This window comes from Camelus bactrianus, chromosome 6 (genome assembly GCF_048773025.1).
Source record: "Camelus bactrianus isolate YW-2024 breed Bactrian camel chromosome 6, ASM4877302v1, whole genome shotgun sequence".
In the NCBI taxonomy this organism is placed as follows: Eukaryota; Metazoa; Chordata; class Mammalia; order Artiodactyla; family Camelidae; genus Camelus; species Camelus bactrianus.
Window position 1 is genome coordinate 21640916 of NC_133544.1, and position 24783 is coordinate 21665698.

A 24783-nucleotide genomic window follows, 5' to 3' on the forward strand; every position below is an offset into this window, starting at 1 on the left:
TTGTCTTGGACCCACAGCTTTAACCTGGGGGGCTGCACCTTAACACTGATGTGCTCGCTCCCTTTGCTTGCATTCTTGGGTTGTTCTGACCTAGTGTCTGATCCAACTCTGCCTTTTCTCTGAATACCAGTCTTCAGCATCCCACCTGTGCTTTCTCCATTTTATAGAGACAAATGCCTCTTTCAAACACTACCATTCCTGCTGTGCAGCCAGTGATACCGAGTGCTACCAACTGGCACTACTCTGAAACCCAAGTATAGGACATAGCTCAGGCTAGATGGGACACATTGCCTTAGGGACTGTCTTAGTCTTATCACATTTGGTACAAACGATCAATTCTAGGCTTCAGGTGAATGCTTCTAGAAAAAAAATCAGAGAATGGTAAATTAAGTGAACATGTTAATGGAGTTATGGTAGGTGGGGCAGCATTCCTTGCCAAAGGGGCTCATATTCTTGTATAAAAAACGTTAAGAATCATTTTTCCTTTACCACTCTTCAGAAGTGCCCCTAATGGACACTGAGGGTCAGAGGTAGAGAGAGGCCTTAGTTTTATTATACATAGAAGATAAGAAAATCCAAGAAAACGTGGGTCCCCTTTTCCCAACCATCACTCACCTGTATAGGCATGGCCTCTCCCATCTGTCTGCCCTTCTGTTCCCCTACAGACATCAGACATGACATCAACCACAGGTTAGCACATTTTCCACCTTTCCCTTTGCTTCTCCGGGAGAACTACACATCCCATGATCAAAATCAGGGGCTGAGTCAAAATGAACAGGATTCTCAAAAGCATCTCCACTGAGGAATCAGTTTCACTAAAGAAGAACATTGTCACAGGGAAACTAGTTTCTTTGCTAACATAGTGGAGTCCTATCATTTTCATACTCCACTGATTCATTCTGAACATGGTATTGGGAGCCAACAAACAATTAGCAGGGGGACAAAACAATCGAGTTAGACTGTCTGGGATTTGAGCGATATATAGATAAAATGTCAGATCTGCTAGGCTCCTTCTCATTTGGCCACAATGGATGACTCTTGGCTGCACTAGACCAGAAATAATTGTCCCTCATATATCCCCCATCAGCTGCCTTTGAATGCCTAGTCAGAAGTGACAACGTAAAAGGTGCAATGACTTTCACCATATTTGGCAAATCTTGGACCAACTCCCATTGATTTGCCCTTGGAATAGGTGATCTCAGAGACATCTTGCACAGCTGTCTCCAGGCACCACAAGGCCCTTGAGGTGGAAAGAGACCCAAGAGAAAGAAGTAAGCTGTCTGAAGTGACCTTCAGTTCTTACCCTACCTTTTCCCACATACCCTGGCTTATACCCAGACCATCTCATGCAACCCAGAGGCTGAATGACCTTTCTATCTCCCCAAACCAGCACCAGGATAGTCTACCCTAAAAAAAGGGGTTTGGAAAGAGCCTGACAGACTGACCAGCCCTATGAGGCCCACTTCTCTTCCATATGGCTGTTCCCCTCATCTTAGCTCATGTTCTGGTGTTGCTGCTTTGAAAATTCAGTGAATCTGAATTTAAATTCCATGAGGCCCAAGAAAGCCATGTCTCTTTCCTTTACTCCAATATCCTGTGTCCTGTTTTTGGTCCAGCTGTAGGGAAGATGTGCAGTTTTCTTGAAACATACTTTAACTAGCAATAAGGTTGACCTTGCAAAAATGACTCCTTGAAAATCCTTGACTGGTTATCCAAGCCTGTTCCAGGATCCCTCCTTATCACCAGATTTCTGACACTGGAACAGTTCTGGCCACTGACAGTCTTTAGAGATGAGGCCCTGCCATGCCCCTCCTCAGGGCAGTCTTTTCTGAATCTCCATGTCCCCCCAGTGGTCCCACCAACAGAGGCCATGCTGCTGCCCTGTATCATTCTACTCCTGCTTCTTGTATAGCTGTCTCACCTCCTCAGTTAAATGAACAAGCTTCCAGAGAACAGGAACTATGTCTGCTACAGACACAGTATCCTCAAAGCCCTGGAGCTATGCATGCCCTTGGCAAAAACTTAATAATCATGTGAATTATCTTTTCATACGAAATAGAGGCTGACAACCCATGGGCAACCAGCCTGATTCCGTGTGCAAGGCATACAAAAGAATTAACCAAGCTGCACTCTGGATGTGGCTTCTAGACTGGGATCTCCTTGTCTTGATGCTGTCTCTTTCCTTACTCTTATCGCTGCCCTTTACCCAAACTGTAAATTCAGTGTAAATGTAATGATGCTAAAGCGGTAGATGGGGAACAACGTACTGGGTGTTCTAGAGGGTCAGCCCCACTGTCTGTTCCCCACCTCTGCAGCCACCTCTCATATTCTACCCCCCAACCTCACTCCACACTCCAGGCCATTCTGGACTTTGTTTGGTTCCTCAACTGTGCCATGGTCTCTTCCCCCTTTGCACACTCTGTCTTCCTAAGACACGCAGCTTCCTGCCACCTCATTGCCAAGCTAACTCCTATTCATATTTCGAGTCTCAACCTGCATATTTCTTTCTTGCAGAAGCTTTCTACAAATCCCTACAGTATGGTGGGTGGCCCTGCAAAGGCCTCCCAAACTTCTCTGAACTTTCTCTTGAATGATGTTGATGACAGTAATTATGACTGTAACAATCACTAACATTTACTAAATGCTTACCGTAGTCCAGGGAACTGACTCAACTTAATCATCATTAACATATTGTGAGGCAGGTACCTGATTTACTCCATGAGGAAATCAAGTTTCGAAGACATTATCTTGAGAAAGTTCACATCATTCACCTAGTCTGGCCCCAGAATTCATGTTCTTAACCAACACATCATTCTGCCTCTTATAAGACCCATGTTTATAAAAGACCATGTTTATAATTATTTAACAGCTAAATATTCTACTAGGCAGCAAGCTCCACAGAACAGTGTTAGGACTTATTTAGTGTTTAATAGTGTGTTTCTAAAGTCTAACCCAAGAGCTAGCATGTAGAAGGCACCAAAAAGTATAAGTTAAATGAACAAATGAAACAGCCAGTTAGTGAGCTCACACAGAATCCCAAAAGAAAAGATTGTACCCTCTCAAATAGAAGATGTCTAACACTTAATCAAAAAAGTATCATGATCATGGTAATATTTATTCTCAAGTTTCCCTTTCTACAAGCCAACCTTAACCAAATAGATCCAAGCATGCAGAACTACAAAGGCTGTGATCTGGAAAGCAGTGAACCCAAGAAAATTCTTCTCCAGAAGAAAGCACAGCGAGGTCCAAAGGGAGTGCCCGTGAACACAGCTGAGAGAGCACAGGTTGGTCTATCCAGGGACACAGTGGCAGCAGGCCATCCCACTCAGACCCAGCACAACACCATGAGGGGCTGACTCACCTCTCTCGCAGGTTCTTCCCCAGTAGCCGGTGCCCGTGCAGTCGCAGATGAAGCGGTTCCAGCCATCCTTGCACACGGCGTTGTTCTTGCAGGGGTAGCTGTCACACTGCTTGGCGCTCATCCGTGAACAGGAGGACTTGACGCCCGCAGCATTCTGCATCTCCGCCAGCTGCCGGATGTTCTTGCTGCGCCCGTCGATGAACAGGTCACGGATGCAGCCCACGTAGCCATAGTTGAGCATGGCGGTCCAGAGCTCGGTGGGGAGGATGAGGCCAGCCCGGTTCTCCGGCAGCCCACCGAGGTACATGTCCCCCTCCAAGTCCAGGATCTCGCTCTCCCCACTGGCAGTGAACGGCGTGCGCCTGCTGTTCACTGATATGGTACCTGGGATGGGAGGACAGAAACAGTGAGCTAACAGCCCTCCAAACATTTCAGGTGAGGCTGCCAGTTGATGAAACAAATAAAAGGAGCCTAGTAGGTGAGTTGTGAGACTAGTATGGCCTGGCCAGGAGAGAACAATGCAAGCAAGGGAACGAAATGCTGTAAAATGGACAATGTAGGACATTTGGTTCCAATCTCTGCCAGCTAAGACGGCCTGGCCTGGATGACCGCCCAGAACAATCCCAGTGGCCTAGCACCTAGTAAGATCTCTTTTTTTTCTACCTCAAAGTCTTGGCTGAGAGGCGGCATACCATACAGGTTGACAGCAGCAGAGTCCCTGCCTGTGTTTAAACCACACCTCCACCATGTACTGACTGGATAACCTTGAAGTGACTTTACCTTCCTGGCCCTCAATTTCCTTATCAATAAAGTGGGAAAAGAATTGTCCCTACCTCACAGGTTGGTGTGATGATTAAAGGAGCTCATATGTGTACCTGGGACAGAATAAGGCTCTGCAAATCCTGCCTGAGTCTTCATCACTGTCTCACCATCGCCGGAAGGATGAGACCTGCTCTTCCGTCTCTCTCCCCCCACGCACTGATACTCTCTGCACTGGCCTTTGCTACATAAAGAAACATGTTCCAGTTAAAATCTATTTCACAAATATGTATTGAGAACCTGCTCTGACTCTGGTCAAGCTCATGTCTGTGCCTAGAACTAAACAGACATGTCCCTGCTCTCATGGAGCTGATGTTCCAGAGCAAAGGAACAGGAAATAAACAAATCCCCCCAATAAACAAGAGAAACTGGATAATGGCAAGTGGGAGGGAGAGAGTGAAATGGGAGCTGCAGCAGCCCACGGCTTCTGCTTTAAAGTCGGTGAAGGCTTCTCTAAGCAGATGACAGGTAAGCTGAAACCAGGATGCTGAGAAGGATTCAACCATGCAAAGTCCAGGGAGAAGAATACGCATGGCACAGGGAATGGCACCTACCAAGGCCCTGGGGTAGGCAGGAGTGCAGCTAGAATGGAGGAGGCCAGAGGGAGTGAATAAGAGATGAGATCAGAGATAGACCAGGCACGTGAGATCGTGGAAGATGCACCTCTGGAACCTGGCCTGGAAACCTGGGAACTGAGATTCTAGTCTTGAATGGCTTTCTGACCCTATACCAGCCCCTAAACCCCTTTATAGCTCAATTCCTAAACTGTAAAAATCAAGGTGCTATTCAAACATGCCAAACATCATGCCAGAAATTTTAAAAATTATTTACTATTCTTAAAGTGCTTTATTGGTACCAAGATAGTCGGGCCATCCATCAGCCAGCCTTCACTTAATCTGAGTCTCAATTTCCTTGACTGTAAAGAGGGCAGCCTGAAAGGCCTGGAGGACCAAATAAGATCAAGAAAGTGAAACACACTCTAAGTCACAAAGTCAACACAAGGGTGGAGGAGCAGAAAGAGCAGGAGGGGCTGCTGGGGGGTTAAGCTTGGCCTGGGCATGCTTCCCCCTCCTCTCCCCTGGAAGTTCTCTCCAGGAGAAATCTGCTTTGTCTTTTTTGCTTTTTAATGTCTTAAAAACCTAAGTAACAATAAAAGTGTCCTGGTCACCATTTTAAGTACTTTCTGTGCTTTTTAGGACTCAATCCTCAAAACAGTCTGGTGAGGTAGGGGTTAGTATTCCCTCTGTTTCACAAACGAGGATGTTGAGGATTGTGTCTTTTTTCTCTTCCTCGGTTTTCTTTCTTTACCTGCCACCATGTCCACTGAGCTAATCTGATCACCAACTAATGGGAAGGAGCATCTATTACCAAATAAGAACAGCACCAGAACCGATTTAAACAGTGGAGTCTGAAATACATCCTGAGGGAAATCCGTCTTCTGAGTGTGTGACCGTAACTGTTCGGAATGCACTTACCAAGTTTTGAGAATCAGTCCCTCAGCTGGGGAATGAAGATAAAAGTTCTCTAGATCACCTCTCAGTCACATTCTTCAGGATGAGCAGGGAAGGGGGCACCACATTTAGATACAAAAACACTTATGTTTTCATAACTATTCATTTTAATCAGGGTCTATAACTAAAAACATACTAGGAAATATCCTCATGAAGAAATGAAATGAAGTGCATATTAAAATTTCATATTATGCTGCTTTTATGTGAAAAGTATTTGTTTACTCAGTAACTTTTTACAGGCTTTGATCCAATTTACCAGTACTTCAAAGTATTAACCAATGCCACAGTGCCCAGGTATAAAATTTAAAGCTTCTGTAATCCAAACATATTTCTCAAAATATGGGTCTACTACTGGTTCTAACAAAACATAATAACTGCCCTACTTGAAAAGGCAATTGAAAGTGTTGAAAATAAACAGAAGTAGACATGTGGCAATTACACATGTTCCAGCCGGCCTGTGACACAGATAGGTGACCTCTAAGCTGTGCCAAAGTCTAGGTTAGTCCAGAGACCCAACCATGACTGAATTCCAGAGACCCAAAACACAGTGTCTTAAAAACCAAACAGGAAGGTTTCCTGATTCTGGGACAGCTTTCTGGCTCCACCCCTGCTGACATTTTTATGAATAAACTTTGAAAGATTTGGCCTCTAGAGAAATTCTGTGTATTTGTTCTGTTAAAAAAGAATAAAATGTTCATTCTTGGCCAACAAGTACATTTAATTTGAAGCCTCTTGGTTCTGATCAAATTTCAGGCAATCAATAGGGCATCCTGCTGGGCAACAAGCCGCCCAGGTCTGCAACCTGCCCCCTACCCACCCTCTGCACAGAACCCTTCCAGTTCCCCCCAACGGCAACGTAGCACATCTCTGCTATCTCTAGCGCTGGAATAACGCGGAGAAGCCATCCCCATGAGCTCAGCCGTTCCTGGTTACAGCCATTAAGGGAAACCTATTGCTTTCTCTATCAGCCAAAAGCACCTAGAAAGAAAGTGTCCAAAAGGAGGATGTTTTTGTGTTTACCAGGCAAGTAAATTCTCAAAAATACAGCACATATAGCCAAGATCCATCTTGAGTATGACACCACCTAAATGGAGAATCAGGACATGTGTGAAATTCAAATGCTCTAATTTCTACTCTGGGTTAAGGGCTCTTTCTGATGGCACAGAATGTGACCTTCACTGCCACATGTCCATGGAAAGCCAGGCAGACTGTTCGGGCATTCAAAAGCCTCAAACTTTCTACCTGCATTTCCCTACTCCCCACCTTTGTTGCTATTTCAGAGTGGCTGTGTACCGCCTGAGGCCAGCTTGTTTGATCTGTGGCTGTGGAAACAAACAAAGCCATTTAAACCAAACGTAAAAGGTTATGAAGAGGAAGGGAGCATTAGTGAGGTCTGAGCTAAGAGTGAAATATAAGCTTTCACACCAAAGAAGGCTTTAAATTGAACATGATTTCAGGAAAAATCAATTTGCTTTTTCCTTTCTTGTCATAATTTTTCCCTGCAACAAAACTCTTGCCAATTATTGAAGGGTGTAGCATTGCATAAACTCTTGCACAGTGAAGCTCATCCCACAGAGTAATCACATAATGCAGCATCTGTGATGTCACAGTTGGTTTCCATGGTGATGAGAAAAAGGAGAAGGAGAAGGAGAAGAGAGGGGGGGGAAAAAACCCATCACACCAGTGACATGACAGTCACTTTGGTAGCAGTGGAAATGCAACTTGTAAAACCATCCTTAGCTCCAGGGTCTTGGAGCAATTCATCACTGAGATGATTGTGCAGTGAATGGCAGGGGCGATGAGGAGGAGGATGTGAGCCATCGATGACACAGGTGTCTTGTTCAGAAATGTAATCTTACAACAAGCACGAGAAGAATGGCAAAAGAATCAACAAGCATGCAAGTGCAAAAATAAAAATAAAAGATACAGAAAAGTTAAAGCTTTTTTCTAGTCTCCGTCACACAGCCCTGCCCCTTCCTACCTGATCTGCCATCTCGCTGAATGTCCACATGGTACCATTCTCCATCGTTGGCTTTTTTCTGAGTGGCTTTCACTTTAATGGTGCCTGAGCCCATGTCAAGCAGCAGGTACAGGTTGCCATCAAGGAGTTCCACAGCAAAGAAGTCCACCTTGGTGTTCTTCTGGCTCCGAGCATCTTTCCTCTCTTGCGGCTTGCCATGAGTGAAGAGGATCAGGCCATTGGGCTCGGTGGTGCGGAAGTCAAAGGAGATGGAGCCCATGCGTTTGGTGTTCCATTTGGGCAAGCTGATGTAAGCCTCCGGGGTCTCAAAGTTGATGGGGTCCAGTGTGGCCACATTCTCACACTTGAAAACAACTTCACCATAGATTTTCATCTTGGTGTCCCCAATGCGGGCCAAGCGAGACAGCTCCAGACGGATGTCATTATTCTTATACACAACCTGTCAAAAGCCAAACAAGTGCCATATGAATCAATCTTGCAAAGAGTAACCATCCATCGCTTACTGGGCACCCAGGAAAAAAGCTCAAGAAGAGGCTTCAGGACATAATAGTCTGAAACAGTATAAGAAAAAAACACAGCACTTGAAAAAGCATCTGCAGAGACCACTGAGGTGCACATAAGCCCCAAATAAGCCCGTACATTTCCATTATATTCTTTTTGTCTGTCTCCTTCTGGCCAATTGTTTGGATTGCCAAAAAGTTATACAAGCTTGCAAGTAGAAATCAAAAGAGACTGAGTTGCACAGACACCAATAATAATTACATACAAAGTTATTTACTACAGTGTCCTCAGTAAAAGACCAGAAACAATCTAAATGACCATCAGTAACAGACTGGCACATCCTTATAATGGAATATTATGCATCCCTTAAAAATACGGTAGTGCTCCTGGTCTCGACATGTACACTCTAAGTAATACTGTTAAGTGAAATTAGCAAGGAACCAATCGATTACACTGTTGTGGTACAAAGAGTATGTGCAATGGGAAGTGTGTGTTATAAGTATGCATGCCTGTAAACACATAAAACATTTTTGGAAGTAAATACAAGAAACTAAAATTATCACTTGGAATAAGATTTGTGGGATTCATATTCAGGAGTGGAGAGAGACTTGCTTTTCATGATACTGTGATGTATTGTTTGATTTTTCTTTTTAAAGAAAATGATTGAGCATTAAGAGTTGGTGGGAAAGGAAATCGGGGGGGGGGGGGTTGTTTTACATTGCATGTGTCCTCTATATACACAAAGTGAGAGAATGAAACACCCTAAAACATTTTTTTTAAATCTATTATGACTTTCTAAACTTGGTATAATCCATGTAAAAGCAGAGACTAATCTTGTTTTCCAAAAATAAAAATTTCAAAAAAGGTTTTACTGTTACTAGAACTGAATTTTGATGCAGTGTCCTGGGATGGGTCTCTGTCTTCTGTCCTCTGATCTCTTAGCAATGTCACATCCATACTACAATAATAAACAGGAAAAAATGGAAGGCAAAGAGGGTAGCATTTGAGTATTAACTATGCAAACCAGTCTGCTGTGTCCTTTACATTGTCTTGTTCAAATTCTATGTCAGGAGCCCAATTTAGGTTCAAGTCCCACATCTATTGCTTCCACACTGTGTGAACTTCACAAAATTATTTAACTTACTTGGTTTTCTTCCTGTTCTGAAATTGGGAATGTAGGAGTAGACTATTTCATAAGGATGAAATAATACACAGAAAGAACTTAGAAACGGCACATAATATGGGCATAAAAACCTCAGGTCTTTGGGGGTAGTTGTTGTGGTTGTTGTTAACCTGTTTTATCCTTTCCACAGCCCTGAGAAGGTTGTCTTATCTCCACTGCAGTAAAATAACAAGACTTAAGTGCTAAAGTCTTCTGATCTATCTCACTGGCAAGAAGTTAACTAGATGAGTCATTCCAGCATATACTATTTAATCCCTAACATTCAGCTGTAGAACCACTTCCCGTCTCTCCCCCAACAACAGGAGAGAATCGAGCAGAGATGTTTGCCTTTTAATATGTAACTCGTAATAAAGAATTGAAAATGTCTCACCTACTGCATGACCTTGAACATGGGCCTACCCATAGTTAATACTGAAAGTAATAACAATACCAATATTCACTGAGCACCTACTGCCAGGTGCCATGCTAAGGATCTGAAGCCCAGCATCCCATGAGATCCTGACAACACCCATGAGATACCTCCCATCATTCTCCCACTTTACAGATGCAGAAACAGACAGGGAGAGTAAGGAAGGAGCCAGCCATGGTCACACAGCAGGTAAGTGGCAAAGCAAGACTTGAATCCAGGGAGTTAGGCTCCAGAGTGCATGTGCTTTATCACTTGTGGACACTCAGAACGAGGTCCCACTAGAAGCACCCACGAAGCTTATCTTTAATATTACATAGAAAATCATGCACATTTAACTTCCCAATTCAAAAGTGTAATTTCTCATCTTAGCTCTACTGGACCGACCATGTGCGAAGAGAAAAGATTGCAAGATCCTTAGGCAATCACTCAAGTGAGTGAACAAGAAAAGAAACAATAAAAGTTTAACGACTGGCGGCTTCTCGACTCCCACTCCCCAACACGTGAGATTTTGTCATAACCAAACTTCAGTTTTCTCTGCATGTGGGTTAAATGCCCGTGACCGGTGCTCTTGTAAAGGTTAATTATTAATGTAGAACAGCAGCTCATCCCGAAGGGACATTCTGAGGCTTAGCTCCATTGAACAATAAATGGAAAAAGAGGTTAAACATCCCCATAGGAGGCAGAAGGAATGAAAGAAAAGGGCCTTTTAAAAGGATGCAGGGTCCTGTGAAGAGGAATTCTTCTGTGAGAAGGGTAGGTAACCAAGACCAGGACAGACAGTGAATAACCAGAATGCAGATTTCTGGAGACACAGACAAGAGAATCAAGGCCAGAAATTAGCCAGACAGAGATTACTCTCAAAAGCTCTTTGAAGGTGAGCTATCTACTCCATGACCCTGAAATTACCTGTCTATTTATATGCAGTTTCCATAGCTTTCCCTCTGACAGTTGAATAACCTCCGTGAGTCCCATTTTATTTATTTCCAAAGGCAGGAGACTCAATACCTATTCTAGGAACTGCTCCCCTTTTCCTCCAGGGCTGTTATCAGAATTAAATGGGTTGTTATACACGGTAGAACATAGGAAATCCTAAACGGTACCTAAGAAGAAAATAATAGCACAATTTTGTTTCAGTATTGGGGTACTGTTGGAAACTAACAGGGGTCTGAACTGACATTCTGCTGAGAATCTCCTACCAATAAGAAAGTGATGGGTAGGCAGTCCAGTGATACTCAACTGAGAAGCTCCATGGTGGGCATGTTCACCTTCCCTGCCCACACACCTGCCTGGTGCAGGGCCATGGCCATGCAGAAGGGTACCAGCCCCTTCAGCAGGGCATGGAGGCAAGAAGCCCTGCTTGACCCCCCCTTACAAGGCAAATCAGTACTTGGTATAGTATTTTGCATAAACTCAGACTTCCAGCTAAATCAAAGTCCCCACCTGATGACTAAACTAGGAACAGAGTGGCAGCAAGTGACAGAAAGCAGACTTGGCTAACAAGTGGCCCCAACAAGGAACAACTAAAGACAAAGTGGGAACAGCTCCCTGTGGGAGAAGATGTCACACTGCCTGAGAAGCACAGTCAGAAAGAGTGACAAGCCGGTCTTACCACCCCACTCATAGGCTTGTTAAGGCTGCTATCTGGACATGCAGCTCATGCTTAGAAAGCCAAGACAGTTGTGGACAGAGCCTCAGGGTTAAGACAGACCGTCTCAGAACAACTACTCTTGTTCGTCTCCATAGTCTTTGATACAGAGGCACACAGGTACAATACTAGAAGTGTGGGCAAGCTGTGACAGGAGGACCAGTGCACTCAAAACAGCTACTACCTGTTGAGAGCATACAATGTGTCAGACACTTTAAAAACACTGTTGCACATCATCCACATTAAGAAAGTGAAATAGGTAGCATCAGCCTTGTTTTACAGAAATGGGGCTCAGAGGTGACTGGTACTTGCCCAAGACCACACAGCCCCTTAAGGGCATACCCGAGACTGGAACCCAGATCTCTGACTGCCCTGGGGCAGGGCCATGCTCCAAGGGTGGCAATTTCTAAGCTCTCCAGTAGCCCAAGCCTACCCATAAAGCAGAAACCCCTTAGCCAAGCACAGAAAACACACCCAGCTCCATTCTGATGCACTAAGTCCTTCACACCTGCTGTGTCCCTCGCTAGCGGATTCCTATTCCTCCCCAGTCCGGAGGCCCCTTGGAGGCCTCCGTGTGAACTCAGGCGTCAGGGCTTCTGCATCTCTGCTCACCAGGTTTCTGCGCACAGTGCCTTCCTCTCCTCTCCACCCTCTTCAAGTGGTGCCCCTTCACCAGGATCCACATCCAAACCCACTCCAGGTCCTCTTTGACCACTCTGGTTCCTGCTCATCCCCACCATTTGATCAGCTTAGAATGCTTATGCTAATGATGCTGTCTGCCCTAATGCCCAAACCACTAGGCCTGATTGGAAAAGGAGAGACTGTTCTAACCTCCCTGATGTGCTTTTTGCATTAAACTTTCCATGGTGCTCAAGTCATATGGTAGGTCCATGACTGTGAATCTAAGGGGCAGAGGCTGTCCCAGTTCACAGGAGTACCTTTCTCCCTCTTCCACCTTATCCCCAGACACCCTGTTCTCAGCTTTCTGAGAATGTATGTCCACGTGTTCTGCTGTAAATGCCGCATTCCTATGCACCACAGCAAGGGATCCAGGAAGAACAGAGGAATGTGGGTGTGTGCCCTGCAGCACCCAGATGGCCTCATGGTACTGTTTCTCCTGTCCAGGAACAGGTTTACCACCTGGCCTTTTCTCTTGTTTTTAAAGCACTTTTAATTCTCTGTGTCTACACATAGGGCAATTTCAATAAAAACCACCGGATCAGCTTATAGGGCTGGAATTTACAGGCTCATGACTTTGACTGAGACCACTGCTCTGCTCCAGGTCAGTGGAGAATGTTTGCAGCCAGGATGCTGGGAGACATTCTCTGGAGCATCTAGGCTAGAGGCACAGAGCGGTGAAAAGCCAGTGTCAGGGTGTTTTGATGTGAAACAGTGTTGACAACAAATCCCAATAAAGCCTTTCAACTTTATATCTACTGGTATACCCTTATACCAGTTTAGATACAGCAAGCAATAGACAAAGACTCCCCACCCAAATTTAATCCTTTGACAGTAGATAATCACAAAATGAGCTTTTTCTCTTCAGCTTCCAGGATGTGCAGCTTCTGGATAAATTTAGGGGCAAATCTTATTATCGTGTGACATTCCTACTCAGGGTAAATAAATAAGAAGCATTGTGAAAGAACCCTGCTTCTGGGGTAGCCACAGAATCACACATCCTACTTTCTTTACACCACTTCCCCTCCAGCCTTCCGGCAACGGATGACTCTGGTCTCCTGTGACTTTCCCTCCTATGAACTGTCTGCTCCACTCATCTGTCACACTCAGAACATTCAATCTTGTTATTTCTGAATAAGCACAGGTCTTTTCAGTAGACCACAAACACCTTATTAGCCAACAAATATGCATTACAGCCTTTAAAGTCTGAAATAGCACCTAGTTGTACAGGTGCTTAAATGCTCATATCTTCATTAAATTAGGTGTTGGGCCCCAGCGGCAGTGCAGGGCGGTGGTGATGACTGACCACAGACTTCACAGCCTCACTCAGTGGGGGCTGAGTCCCACTCCACCCTTGCTGGCTATGCGACCTTGGGCAGAACAGTTAACTTGCTTCAGCCTCAGGTTCTTCACCTTTAGACTGTAGGCAGCAAGTCTCACTTCACAGGACTGTAAGAAATAAATGAGATTATCACATACTGAGGTAGTTTCGCAGTTCCTGGTGCTTTGTAAGTGCTCAATAAGTAGCAGTCATCACTATTAATTCTGTTGTTTCCTGTGAGAAGCCATAGCTAGATCAACAGACAGGACAGCCTGACATGGAGCCATTAAAAAGGAAAGATTCCCTCTGGAGATAAGTTCTAAGCCAACCGTCAACTCCAGAGACCAGTGATAGACTCTGGATTTAAAATTCTGAAGTGAAAATAAAAGGTAAAGAATTACACATATGTAATTGCCTAACGCAGCATTCATATGTGAGAATGCCTAAATGGCAGCCATTCTTTGTCTCTCTCTCACACACACCCCTCTATATACTTGCACAGATTTAAGATTCATTATCATTAACACAATTTTCTATCACGGTGTACCGCTGACCAAATTCCAACAGTGAAGTCCCAGAACAAATGTGGCAGCAGATGGTCCTCTTAGTTTCCAAAGTCAGAAGAACCTAGTATTTGGCATGGCTGGGGCCACATCTGCATTTATGGTCTTGCTAACAGGGGTCAGAGTAAACAAACTCTGCCTGCTGAGCTGCAGCTGACATCCAACCTGGGGCCCAGAGTCCCAGCTCCTGCTCACCACGGACAGCACCATTTTTATGCTTTACATTCGGTTCAGTGATCAGGATCTGCCAAAGATAAAAACTAAGCACCAGCAACAGTAAATGGGAACTGAGTTTCAGACTTGCAAGGAAGGAGCCAAAAAATGTCTAAGTTCTAAGGCTCAAAATAAAGGTCACAAATACTCCAGAAAAAGTTGAAACCAGTGGTAGAATGTTGAAATTAATTAAACTTTAAAAAGGCTGTGTGATGTAACACTGTGGGTCAGAGAGTGATTGACTGTGAATGAGCATTGTGGATCAACCCATTGTTCTGATCTCGAACTAAAAAGCCATGGGTGCCAAACCAAGAGCCTCACTAATAATGCAAATCATCACCACTTATGCTCAAGACTTAAACATTGATTTGCCTGATGGGTTCTTTGTGAAAAAGTAATCAGATAAGTTTGCACTCAACTACAGGTAGAAGCAACAAGAAGTTTAAGACTTCCAACCATTGGCATGACCACAGTAAAGGTCTCAACCAAGAAGTTTAAGACTTCCAACTGTTGGCATGACCACAATAAAAGTTTCAATTTTATTCTTCTCAAGAAGAATTTTCTTAGGAATATTATGTTCCCGATCAGCCCTTTTAGTTGAATATATCCATGTATTCCAGAGAAAAGAATTTCAGCCTATCAATTTTGTGGGGCATTTAGGATACTGTAAAGATTCCATCTATCACAAGAGATAAGATTTGCCAATTCAGGCTTTATCATCCTCAGAGCCTACTAAGCTTTTACTAAACTGTTGAAGCAAGAACTTGGCACAGACCAAAGACTTGGCATAACCAGAACCAGGCAAAGAAATAAGGCATGAATGTGCACTTGTGGGCCACGGTTCTCCAAGACAGGCCTTGCCAATGGATAGTTCAAAAACAAATGTTTCTAGATGACTTAGAAAAGTTTTCCAGTAGATGGAGAGCAAACTCTCCCAACTCTTAGAGCCATGCTAGAAAATATATGTCCCTACTCTTCCTTCCTGGAAGATGGCATTCGCTGTCAATCGATGTAATTCTGTTCTACTCCCTTCCGCATTAAACTCAGATGGAGCCTCAGAATTCTCAAGGCAGTGCTCTGAGAAGTTACCACCAGTCACTGAGTCCTGGAACTTGAGGTGAACCTACCTCTGCTTTGGTTATCCTCTAACACAAAAGCCAACTTAAATGTAAATTGACTAGCTACACTAGAATATCAGAAATTAAAATCCATGTAAATGTGTTAAATAACCACTATATCTGTAGCTCCAGACTACAGAGGACACCAAATTAAGATGAGATATAATCTCTGGCACCAACATGCTCAGAAATGTTGGAGGGTAATTTATATTTTATATCAGAATGGGATATTCGCAACTCAAACTGTGCAAGGGTCTGTGATCAGAAACTTGACCTAGATTGTATTTCTCTTCTCTCTTCTTTCCAGGAATGGCACTGTTACAGTCCTCTAGACTTCATAAACACAGAGTCTACATGTTTCTGATGGTGTAACCAATTCATCCCCAGGATATAGCAAAGTGTATGGCACACAGTTGTGGCTCAAATATACACTCCAACTTCTGGCATTTTTGTATGCACTACACAGACCTAACCAGCATTTTTGTATGTACCACACAGACCTACCCAGTGAATGCCTACATCTCCTTCTGCCTTAGAATATTTGATAAGGGCACCGAACTGACTACAGTGAAAGTTACATGTCACAAAGCAGAGGAACTAAGATCAGATGAGTAGGTGGTACCTGATTATGAAAAGCTCTAAAAATATAGTCATTATGCAATTGGGGAAAAAAGGAACCATTAGAGTAGAAAGGAAATCTTTAGCAGTTTGATTAGAAAGGTGACAAAATTTAAAAGGTGCCTTCCTGAATCATTAGGAATCTACTGTTACTTTTATTCTAAGGACTAGAAATGACTAATCATCTCACTGTTTTTCCCTGGGGATAACATGTCTTTCCCTGCTTAAAACCCTTCAATGGGTCTCTACCAACTTCAGGATCAAATGCAAACTTTTAAGCATTACATAAAGGTCTTTCTCCTCCTCATCATCACCAGCCTTGCCAAAGTTCTGCAGTTCTTCCAATAAATCATCCCCGGGATAAGGCTTACCTGGATTCTTTTATCTGAAAAACTACTGCTCACCATTAACAGTTCAAGGATGACCCACTTTGGAAGCCTTTCCCAATATTTTTGCCCATTCCACTCCCATCTGCAGCTGATTTCCTCCTCCCGACTCCGTGCCGCCACGTTCTAACCGCTGTCATAGATTTATCAAGTTGTACTATAATTGTCTGTCTTCCCCCAGTAGACTGGGAGATTTTCAAGTGGAATAAATTGTGCTTTTCTTCTGTGACTCCCCAAGCCTGGTACAAAGTCAGTGTATGTTTTTAGGAGGACGTGGAAGAATGGAGAGGAAGAAGGACAAAGAAGATCACAAAGGCTACATTCTGATGCCCTAAGTTAGTGAGGACTATAATGCAGAAGAAGCCTCTATATTCATTCTGCTTGACAGTTAACGATGGGATAAGTATGTAGAAAGATACAGCATCACAATTAAAAATAATCTGATGGAGCCATTGAACATTTAGTTGTCTTCCCTAGTGTGCATGCTTAGGAAATGTGTTTATATGTTAAGGCTATAAATATGGAAAGTTCTGCACCCTAGAGTGGCAGCTGTCATTAGTTTATGTGTCCTGGCAGAACACTAACAGAAGCAGCAGCAAAAAACCCAATCACAAATTCTAGCAAGATACTCTAAGAGACTGCCTGACAAAGCTCAGCACCAACACTGCCTCCACTCTATAGTGTGCTAAGAGACTACTGCACACCTCTTGACAATGTAGCTTGGACTCCCATGCAAAACATATTCTGAAACAATACCTCAGAGCCTTTATCCTCTGTACCCAGAGTCAAAAAAAAGCAAGAATGAATCCCTAACAGTGAAGCCTTTGGTGATAGCTAACAACTTCTGGCTGCTAACAACCACTCTGAAAAATACAGATTAAAATAGGAATGCCAAACAGCTTTTGAAGAAAAATTTTATTAAAAGCCCAAAGGAAGAAGAGCAAGGGAAAAATACTATAAAAAGATTCAATGAAAAAGAACTATCAAGAAGTCTAACATAGTTGGCTAGAAACAACAGTAGCCTATCACGAAAGCCAAGTAGTCCGTGCAGCTCAGAAAATGGAAGCAATGAGTTCAGAACCATGGACAGTGACAAATTATACCAAGAGGTGCTGACCAACACACAAGTTCCTGGAAGGCTCTCAGGGCTAAGAGGGCAAGTTCACACAAGAGCTTTGCAGTTCACTCGCTTACAGTGTGAAGCCCATGCATTTATATAAAACACACGTGGGCCAGAGATGTATGGCTTCCTGATAGCCAACCAACTTTAAGAAATCTGTCTGTTAGAAGCAATTATCAACTATTTCTTGTCTGGCCTGCTAGGCAGCTCTGCTTCTAGTATAATGAAGGATCTAATCAGATGGCTTTTCAAAATGATCCAAAGAGTCATTCTGCAGTCACCAGAAGTGAGAAAAGCGATAGAAAGATTATGCCAGGCTGGCTGGTACCTGATAACAATCCTTTCCAACCCTGTTCAAAGGACAGCAAATAAGAGTTGGGTTCAAACTTACAATAATATAGATAGAAATGCTAGGATTCAAGTTGATTTTCTTCTGAACAAGTTTCTTTACCGTTTGTTAACTTCAAAATAAAGAACTGTGCAACAAACGAGGCCAACCTCCTTTTGGCAGGGGGATGGCTTTCAAGATGATGGTCCTTAGCCCCAGTACTTACACCCATGAATTTCCATTATCTTTAGTAAATTTGCAAAGACCTAGATAACCACTAGATGTCTCTTATGCCATACAAAACTAGCCTGAGATGAATTTCACTACCAGTTACACAAATCATATTTAAAGAAAACTTTCCTAAGTCCTGGATCATAGGTGTCAACTCTAATTCCTATTACAACTCACTCCTCTTCATATGTTGTCCATTTATACAATATTTCAATGGTCTTTTATGATGAGATATTAAATTACAGGCAGAGAATAGGAAACTATTATAAATTAAGGTTACTTTAGAGGTAGAAATGAGAGAGAGATGGGCAGAGAGGAATATTGCAGGAAGAGGACTTAAGGTGCCTAAAGAGGTCCAAAGTTCATTATCACTATTAGGAATCAAATAAGTTTCATATATATTAAGGAAGAGACCCACAAGCTAAGCCTGAATTCAGAGTCTCCATATACACTAGGATCTTGAATTCTTAGATTCAATAAAACTAGGTATGGCAAATAATTTCAGATGTCAAATTTGATCAATTAAGAGTGGCTGCCTAGGACACAAAGTAGGAGAGATTACTGTGCTGTGACCAGTGAGCAATGTCTAATATGGGTGGGAAAATGGGGAATGGTGGCCCCATGATACACCTTTACAGAACCTGAGTTAACCCCCCAGCTCTAAGCTTCCCATGTTTGAGATGACTGTGGGCAGTGGCAATGACAATGATAGTAGATGATTGTGGGAGGTGGCAATGATGACAGAAGAAGTAGAGAGTAGCAACAGCTAACCTTAATGGAGGGCCTTCTATGGGCTAGACATTGTTCTTAGTATTTCACATAAAATTAATCCTCACATGACAAATATCCAAAACAAGATATAGCACCACTCTTGAGCACCACTCGCACTTTAATAATTCACCTGAACCACAGATAATCCAGAATATTCCAAGACCACCTGGGGTGAGTGGCCACCCTGTTTGATCCTCACAACTCGAGGCATGAGAAGCAGCATAACTAGGCTGTTGGGGCGCCCCCCACAGGCCTGTGAACACTGTAGTTGCCCAGCCTCTGGACCAAAGAAAGATCCTGAAGACAGTGACAGAGACATTAGTGGTCTATTGGACAGGGGATCTTACATGTCTGCAGCAAAACATCCTAGAGCGACACCTCACTGCTTACAGCAGAAAACAGGCAGAACATGGCAGCAAACTTCAACAATCAGTGGGGAAGGAGGCTACCATTTACAGGGGGAATTGATGTCAGGTTGGCTCATTGGTTACCAGGGAAACCAGTGGCTGGGGCGGGGTGGGGGAGGTGCAAGCACGCAGGCAGTTACTGATTAAGCCCCATAATTAAGAGGATTGAGTAGTCATGTGCGTGAAGCAGGGCCTAGCCGAGCAAAGGATATACAAAAAGCAAGACCAGCCATCTTGAGTAACCTGACCATTCACTCCATCCCTACATACCCTGCATGACCCTTAAAATCTTGATCTGCCCCTCTTCCTCAGTATCCCTGGGGTCAGGTCTGTAGAGGTGCACTGCAACTAAATACCACACACACAACAGACACCAGCAGCTCAGACTAGGGATGAAATGTGAGAGGTCTAACAGGCACAATACAGGGGGGATCATGACCACTGAGCAAAATACAAGCAGTATCAGCATTCTGCGATAGCACCACCCTGCCTGTGGTTTCTGTCCTGGCCTGCACTCTTAGTCCCCCCCAGCCAGCGCCATATCCTGGAGAGGTGGTTAACAACAGAACACAGGTTAATATAATGGTGCCTTTCCCGTAAGGGGCCCGGATTAATCACTTTAGTAGTCTTAGGTGGGGCCATGTAGAAGACAGGTGAAATCTGTAATCTCCTTTCTAGTCTTATATCCCATGGAGCAGCAAACCCAAGCCACCAGGGACTTAACCTGCCCACGCCAGGGCCATTCGATAATGCATTTCCCAAGGCAGACCCTGTGGCAACGGCAAAAGTGAGTTACTGTCCTGACCAATAGTTAGCAATGGTCCTTCAGTGGTTAACAGTAGTTGCCTCTGGGTTAATGTGGTGAAGGCACTGGGATAATTGCTCCTGGGATGTTCAGTGATAGTTTGTAGGGCTGGTCCACATGTTGAGAGAGGGGGGTTTCTGTCTCAGTTTAAGCAGCCCATTCCTCCTTCCAATTATCCCGGCAGCAGTGGGGTTGTGGGGTGGAAATGCTAGTGTATGTCTTTCTTATCAGCTCATTCCTGAACTTCATAGCCAGTAGAGTAGATTCCTCAGCTGCTATCTATTTGATGTGCACGGGGCCTGTATATCACACACAGCTGTTCTAGACCCGACAGTGGTTTTTCACTTGCTCTACGACTCGGGTAGGCCTTCTGTAAGACCTCGCACCTGCTGTAACGCGCTGTAGATGGCATATAGCTGCCGCTCCATCACATTATATTGCTGCTTTCCCCTCTCCATAGCTGGCACCAGAAGCTCAAGGGTACTCATTATTTTGCCGTTGCCACAGGCCCCAACCAAACCCTTCCAGGTAACTGGCCACATCCAATTCACAAGCCTGTCCCTTAGTTAGTACCCTAAAACCCGTAACAATAATTGTTTAGGGGTGGTGGGTCAGGGATATGCCTGTATGACCCAACCAGATAACCCCCAAGTGTCTGATAGGTAATCCAGGTCCTTGCATTTTGTCCACATCCACCAATCATTCCTGTGCAGTCAGAGGAACCAGTAACACGAGGTTGCTAGTTTTAAACTGGCTAACAGGATATCATCAATACAATGGAGGAGAAAGGCACCTCTCCTGGTAGGCAGCTGCCACAGGGCCCCACATGCTAAAGGATAGCCACCCGGGATTACCTCTGCAACCTTCCGTCCCCGTCCTTACTTCCTAACATTTTGGTACTCACGGGCGTTTCCTCGGCCTCCTGGCTGGCTCTTCAATGGTTGGGCTGCACCCCGCAGGCCTGCAAGCCTTGTAGTGGCCCAGCCTCAAAATCAAAGAGCCAGGAGACAGTGACAGAGACATCAACATTTACTCGACAGGGGACCTTACACGTCTGCAGCAAAACGTCCTGGAGCAATGCACCCAGTGTGTAGGCCAGAGAGCAGACAACATGGCAGCAATCTTCGCTACTGCGTGGGGAAGGAGGCTACCATTTATAGGGGGAACTGACGTCACGTTGGCGCATCAGTTACCAGGGAAACCAGTGGCTGGGAGGGCAGGGGGGAGCAAGCTGCCTGATTAAGCCCTATAATTAAGATTGGATTGGATACTCATGTGAGGGAAGCAGGCACTGGTCGAGCAGGGGGATGTACAAAGAACAAGAGAACAGCCGCCCTGAATGGCCTGACCACACACAGAGGTAAGAGACATGTGGTGAAGTCAAACCACCTGGGTTCAGACCCTTGCTTTGCTTGTTACTGTGTAACCTGAACAGGTCGTTGAACCTCTTACGTACCTCAGTTCCTCATCTTTGAAGAGAGATAATAATAATACACTTACCTCACAGGGTTGCTGTGAGGATTAGAAGACTAAGTACTTGTAAGGGGTTTAAAAAAGTTCTTGGCACATTGTAAGTATTGGTTACTATTACCTTCATTTTACAGAAGAGGAAGCTGAAAATCAGAGATTTTAATACCTGTCTAAGGTCACACAGCTATTACACAGTGGAGCCAGAATTAAATGCAGATCAGTCTGGCTTGAGAGCCTGTGCACTCAATAACTATTATCATCCTGCCGCTTCTCAACGTGAGAAAACAATGTTTCCGTAAGATCCCTCCCACAATCTAGCTTCATCAGCCAGCTGGCCTGTAAGAGACCCACTAGGAACGGGAGTCTCTCCTGCCTGTGCCTGAGGCTCACAGGTTACAGTCAGGCAGGCACACCGAATGACGCATGTTCAGGGCCCCAGTCACAGCCTCGTGGAAGATCCCTCCTGGGGCCCATGCCCTCCTCAGGTTATATGAGACAGAGGTAAAGGAGGTGCAGAGGAGCCAGGAAGTGTCTGCTTCCCAAACTCACTGCTGAAGGTCTCCTCAAATTCAAAGACTGATGAAGACCCTGCTCTGACCTTGCACAAGGGGCCCACTCTGGAGTTCCTCTCTCTTGATCCCACCTAAATTCCCCTCCCATTGACCACCTACATCCTTTGTGACCCTCCTGATGAAAAAGATGGCAAGAGCAACTGCTGGACACAGAAGAGTGAGAGCCAGCCAGCTGAGCACACCTGTCCCTCCAGAACTAGACCACAATCCACCCCAAACAGGGCCAGATTAACAGGAAGTGGCTGCCACTGCTGCCCTGCCCAGAACCCCAACCAGCTCTCCTACACGTCCTCACCTCCTCAGTAAGTATCATTTGTTTAATTTCATGAGAATTGGCAATGTTATCATCACCACCTGTCCAGTGACATTAGACTGACCTAAATTAGCCCCTTCTTGATTGTAGCCCCTGGCTTCTTTTAAATGAGCCATCAGTTTGGAAGCTGTTTACTCATGAGGTATGTCTGTAGGCAAATCAAACTCCTAGAAGAATAGAACTTTAAGTCTACAAAGGGGGAAAACACCTGCCTCTTTAGAAGGCTGAATACATTTCCCCAGAGATATCAGGTCCTAACTGCTAAAACCTGTGAAATAGTATCTTATTGAAAAGAATCTTTGCAAATATGATTAAGGCTCTTGAGATGAGGTTATCCTGCATTATCCAGGTAGGCCCTAAATGGAGTCACCTGTATCCTTATAAGAGTGAAGCAAAGGGAGAGAGATTCAACACACAGAGAGAAGACAATGTGAAGGCGGTGGCAGGATTGGACGGATGCACCCACAAGTCAGGAATTCCAGCAACTACCAGAAACTGCAGGAGGCAAGCAAGAGATTCTCCTGTATGGCTTCCAGGAGGAGGTGGCCTTGCTGACGTCTTGATTTCTGCCTGGTGAAACCAGAAACTGATTTTGGACTTCTGACCTCCAGAACTACAAAAGAATAAATTTCTACTGCTGTTTTAAGACACCAAGCTTGTGATACTGTGTTACAGTAGCCGAAGTAAATTAATACACTCTCCCTCTGCTCAATCCCCAGTCCCTGTAAGACAATAAACCCCCCCCCCCCAGGGCAAGGCCTGCTTGCTTTGAGGCTGGCCATACACAAATTTCTCAGGTTTGGGGAGGAAGAACCAAATAAAAATGGAAAATTGTCCAGGCTGATCAACACTGGCAATCCAATCCTACGATGCACTGCCTCTGAAGTTTAAATTACCAGTTGTATGTAACTACCAGGTTTTTTGTCCCATAGCTTTATCAAGTATGTGCTTATATAATACAGAGAAGCTGCCTGACTCTCATAACCCTCATAGCTGGAGTTCAAATCAAAGCAAAAATTAAATACTAGAATTAAACAAAGCATGAATTATGTATAACTCATCAAGCTGGAAGCTACCTAATTCTTACACCACAATCTCTTCCTTAAAGAACATAGCATATTCTGGGGAAGACAGCCATGTATATTGTTATTCAGTCACTAAGCATTTATTGAGCAAATACTATATACAAAGCACCAGGCCAGGAAATGTGGGAGATACAAAGAAGAAAGAGACATTGGCTGTCTTCTCAAAGATTTTATTCTATTAAAGGAACCAGATATATACACATTTATTCATAAGCTCATTATCTATTCAGTCAGTATCATGCTCTGTGGAAGTACAAAGATGAAAAAGATATAGCAAAGAAATCCTCTGTTAGAAGGGGAGACAGTCAGAAAAGTTAGCAATTTGCATGGCAGAGGTTTTTAAAAAGTATTCCTACTTACCAAGAAAGCACGGATGAGCCCTAGTTCAACCTATGAGTTGGAAGAAGGGTCAATCACAAAATGCTCTCCAACAGGCAGAGTGCTAAGGGAAGGCTTGGTAAATGATTGGCATTGGCCAGGAGAAAGGGAAAAGTAAGAGACAACGTGGGGGGAAGACAGGGGTGAGAAATCTTGGCATATTTGTAGAGTGGAGCGTGATCGGTGTGGCTGAATTACATAAAGTAGGTGGAGTGATGGAGGCTCTGGTAGAGAAGATGATAAAGAAGGACACTGGATAAGACTCCAGAAGACCTCCTGCATTCAGCCGACAAGTTTTAACTTGGTCCTAAAGGCAGTGGGGAACCACTCAGGTAGGAGAGTGATGGGGTCAGGCTGGCATTGTATGAAAGATTAATCTGGTGGCCACAGGAAATGAATTAAAAGGAAGCAAGAGAAAAAGTAGAAAAACAACTTGAAAATCTACAGCAACATGACATATATAAAACCAAAAGTATAAAAAGTACAATGAATAGAATTATGATTGGTTTGGTGGTAATATGTGTGCTGGAGAAGAGAAATGCATAAAGAAAATGAAAAAAAGAGATGATTAAGCTGATAAAACAAGCTCATGTCAAATCATGGTCTTGAACATGAAGCTGTGCACCGAGGATCCAGAGTAGGAGAAACATAGCCAAAAACAAGTTTTATGAGAGACGATATGGCAACTATGCATAGGGCATTTTAGAAAAATCTAAATAAGAGAAAGTAATGCCCAGGTCTAAAGCAGTGACGGTGAAAATGCAAAAGGAGGGGGAAATTCTAGAAAAATTTCGGAGATAAAGCTGAAAGGGCTTGATGACTTGGAGGTTACGGGAATGCTGTACCAGCCAGGTTGCTGAGGCATCCAATTCTCCATCTAGCACTGACAATGAAGGATATATACTAAGTGCCAAGAATGGTGATAAATGCTTTATATTTAGAATTCCCTGTAATTATCACAATAATTCCATGTGGTAGCATCAATATCCCATTTCA

The 24783-nt window shown here is 44.0% G+C and overlaps 1 protein-coding gene across 1 annotated transcript in view; it reads right to left on the reverse strand.

Moving 5' to 3' along the window:
* Positions 1 to 24783, reverse strand: part of NRXN3 (neurexin 3) — a 1655134-nt gene that overhangs the window by 973130 nt on the left and 657221 nt on the right. The window contains exons 8-9 of the mRNA XM_074365185.1: positions 7673 to 8111; positions 3362 to 3745 (exon numbers count right to left, since the gene is read on the reverse strand). Coding sequence (XP_074221286.1) covers positions 3362 to 3745; positions 7673 to 8111 — 823 coding nt within the window. The remainder of the gene's footprint in view (positions 1 to 3361; positions 3746 to 7672; positions 8112 to 24783) is intronic.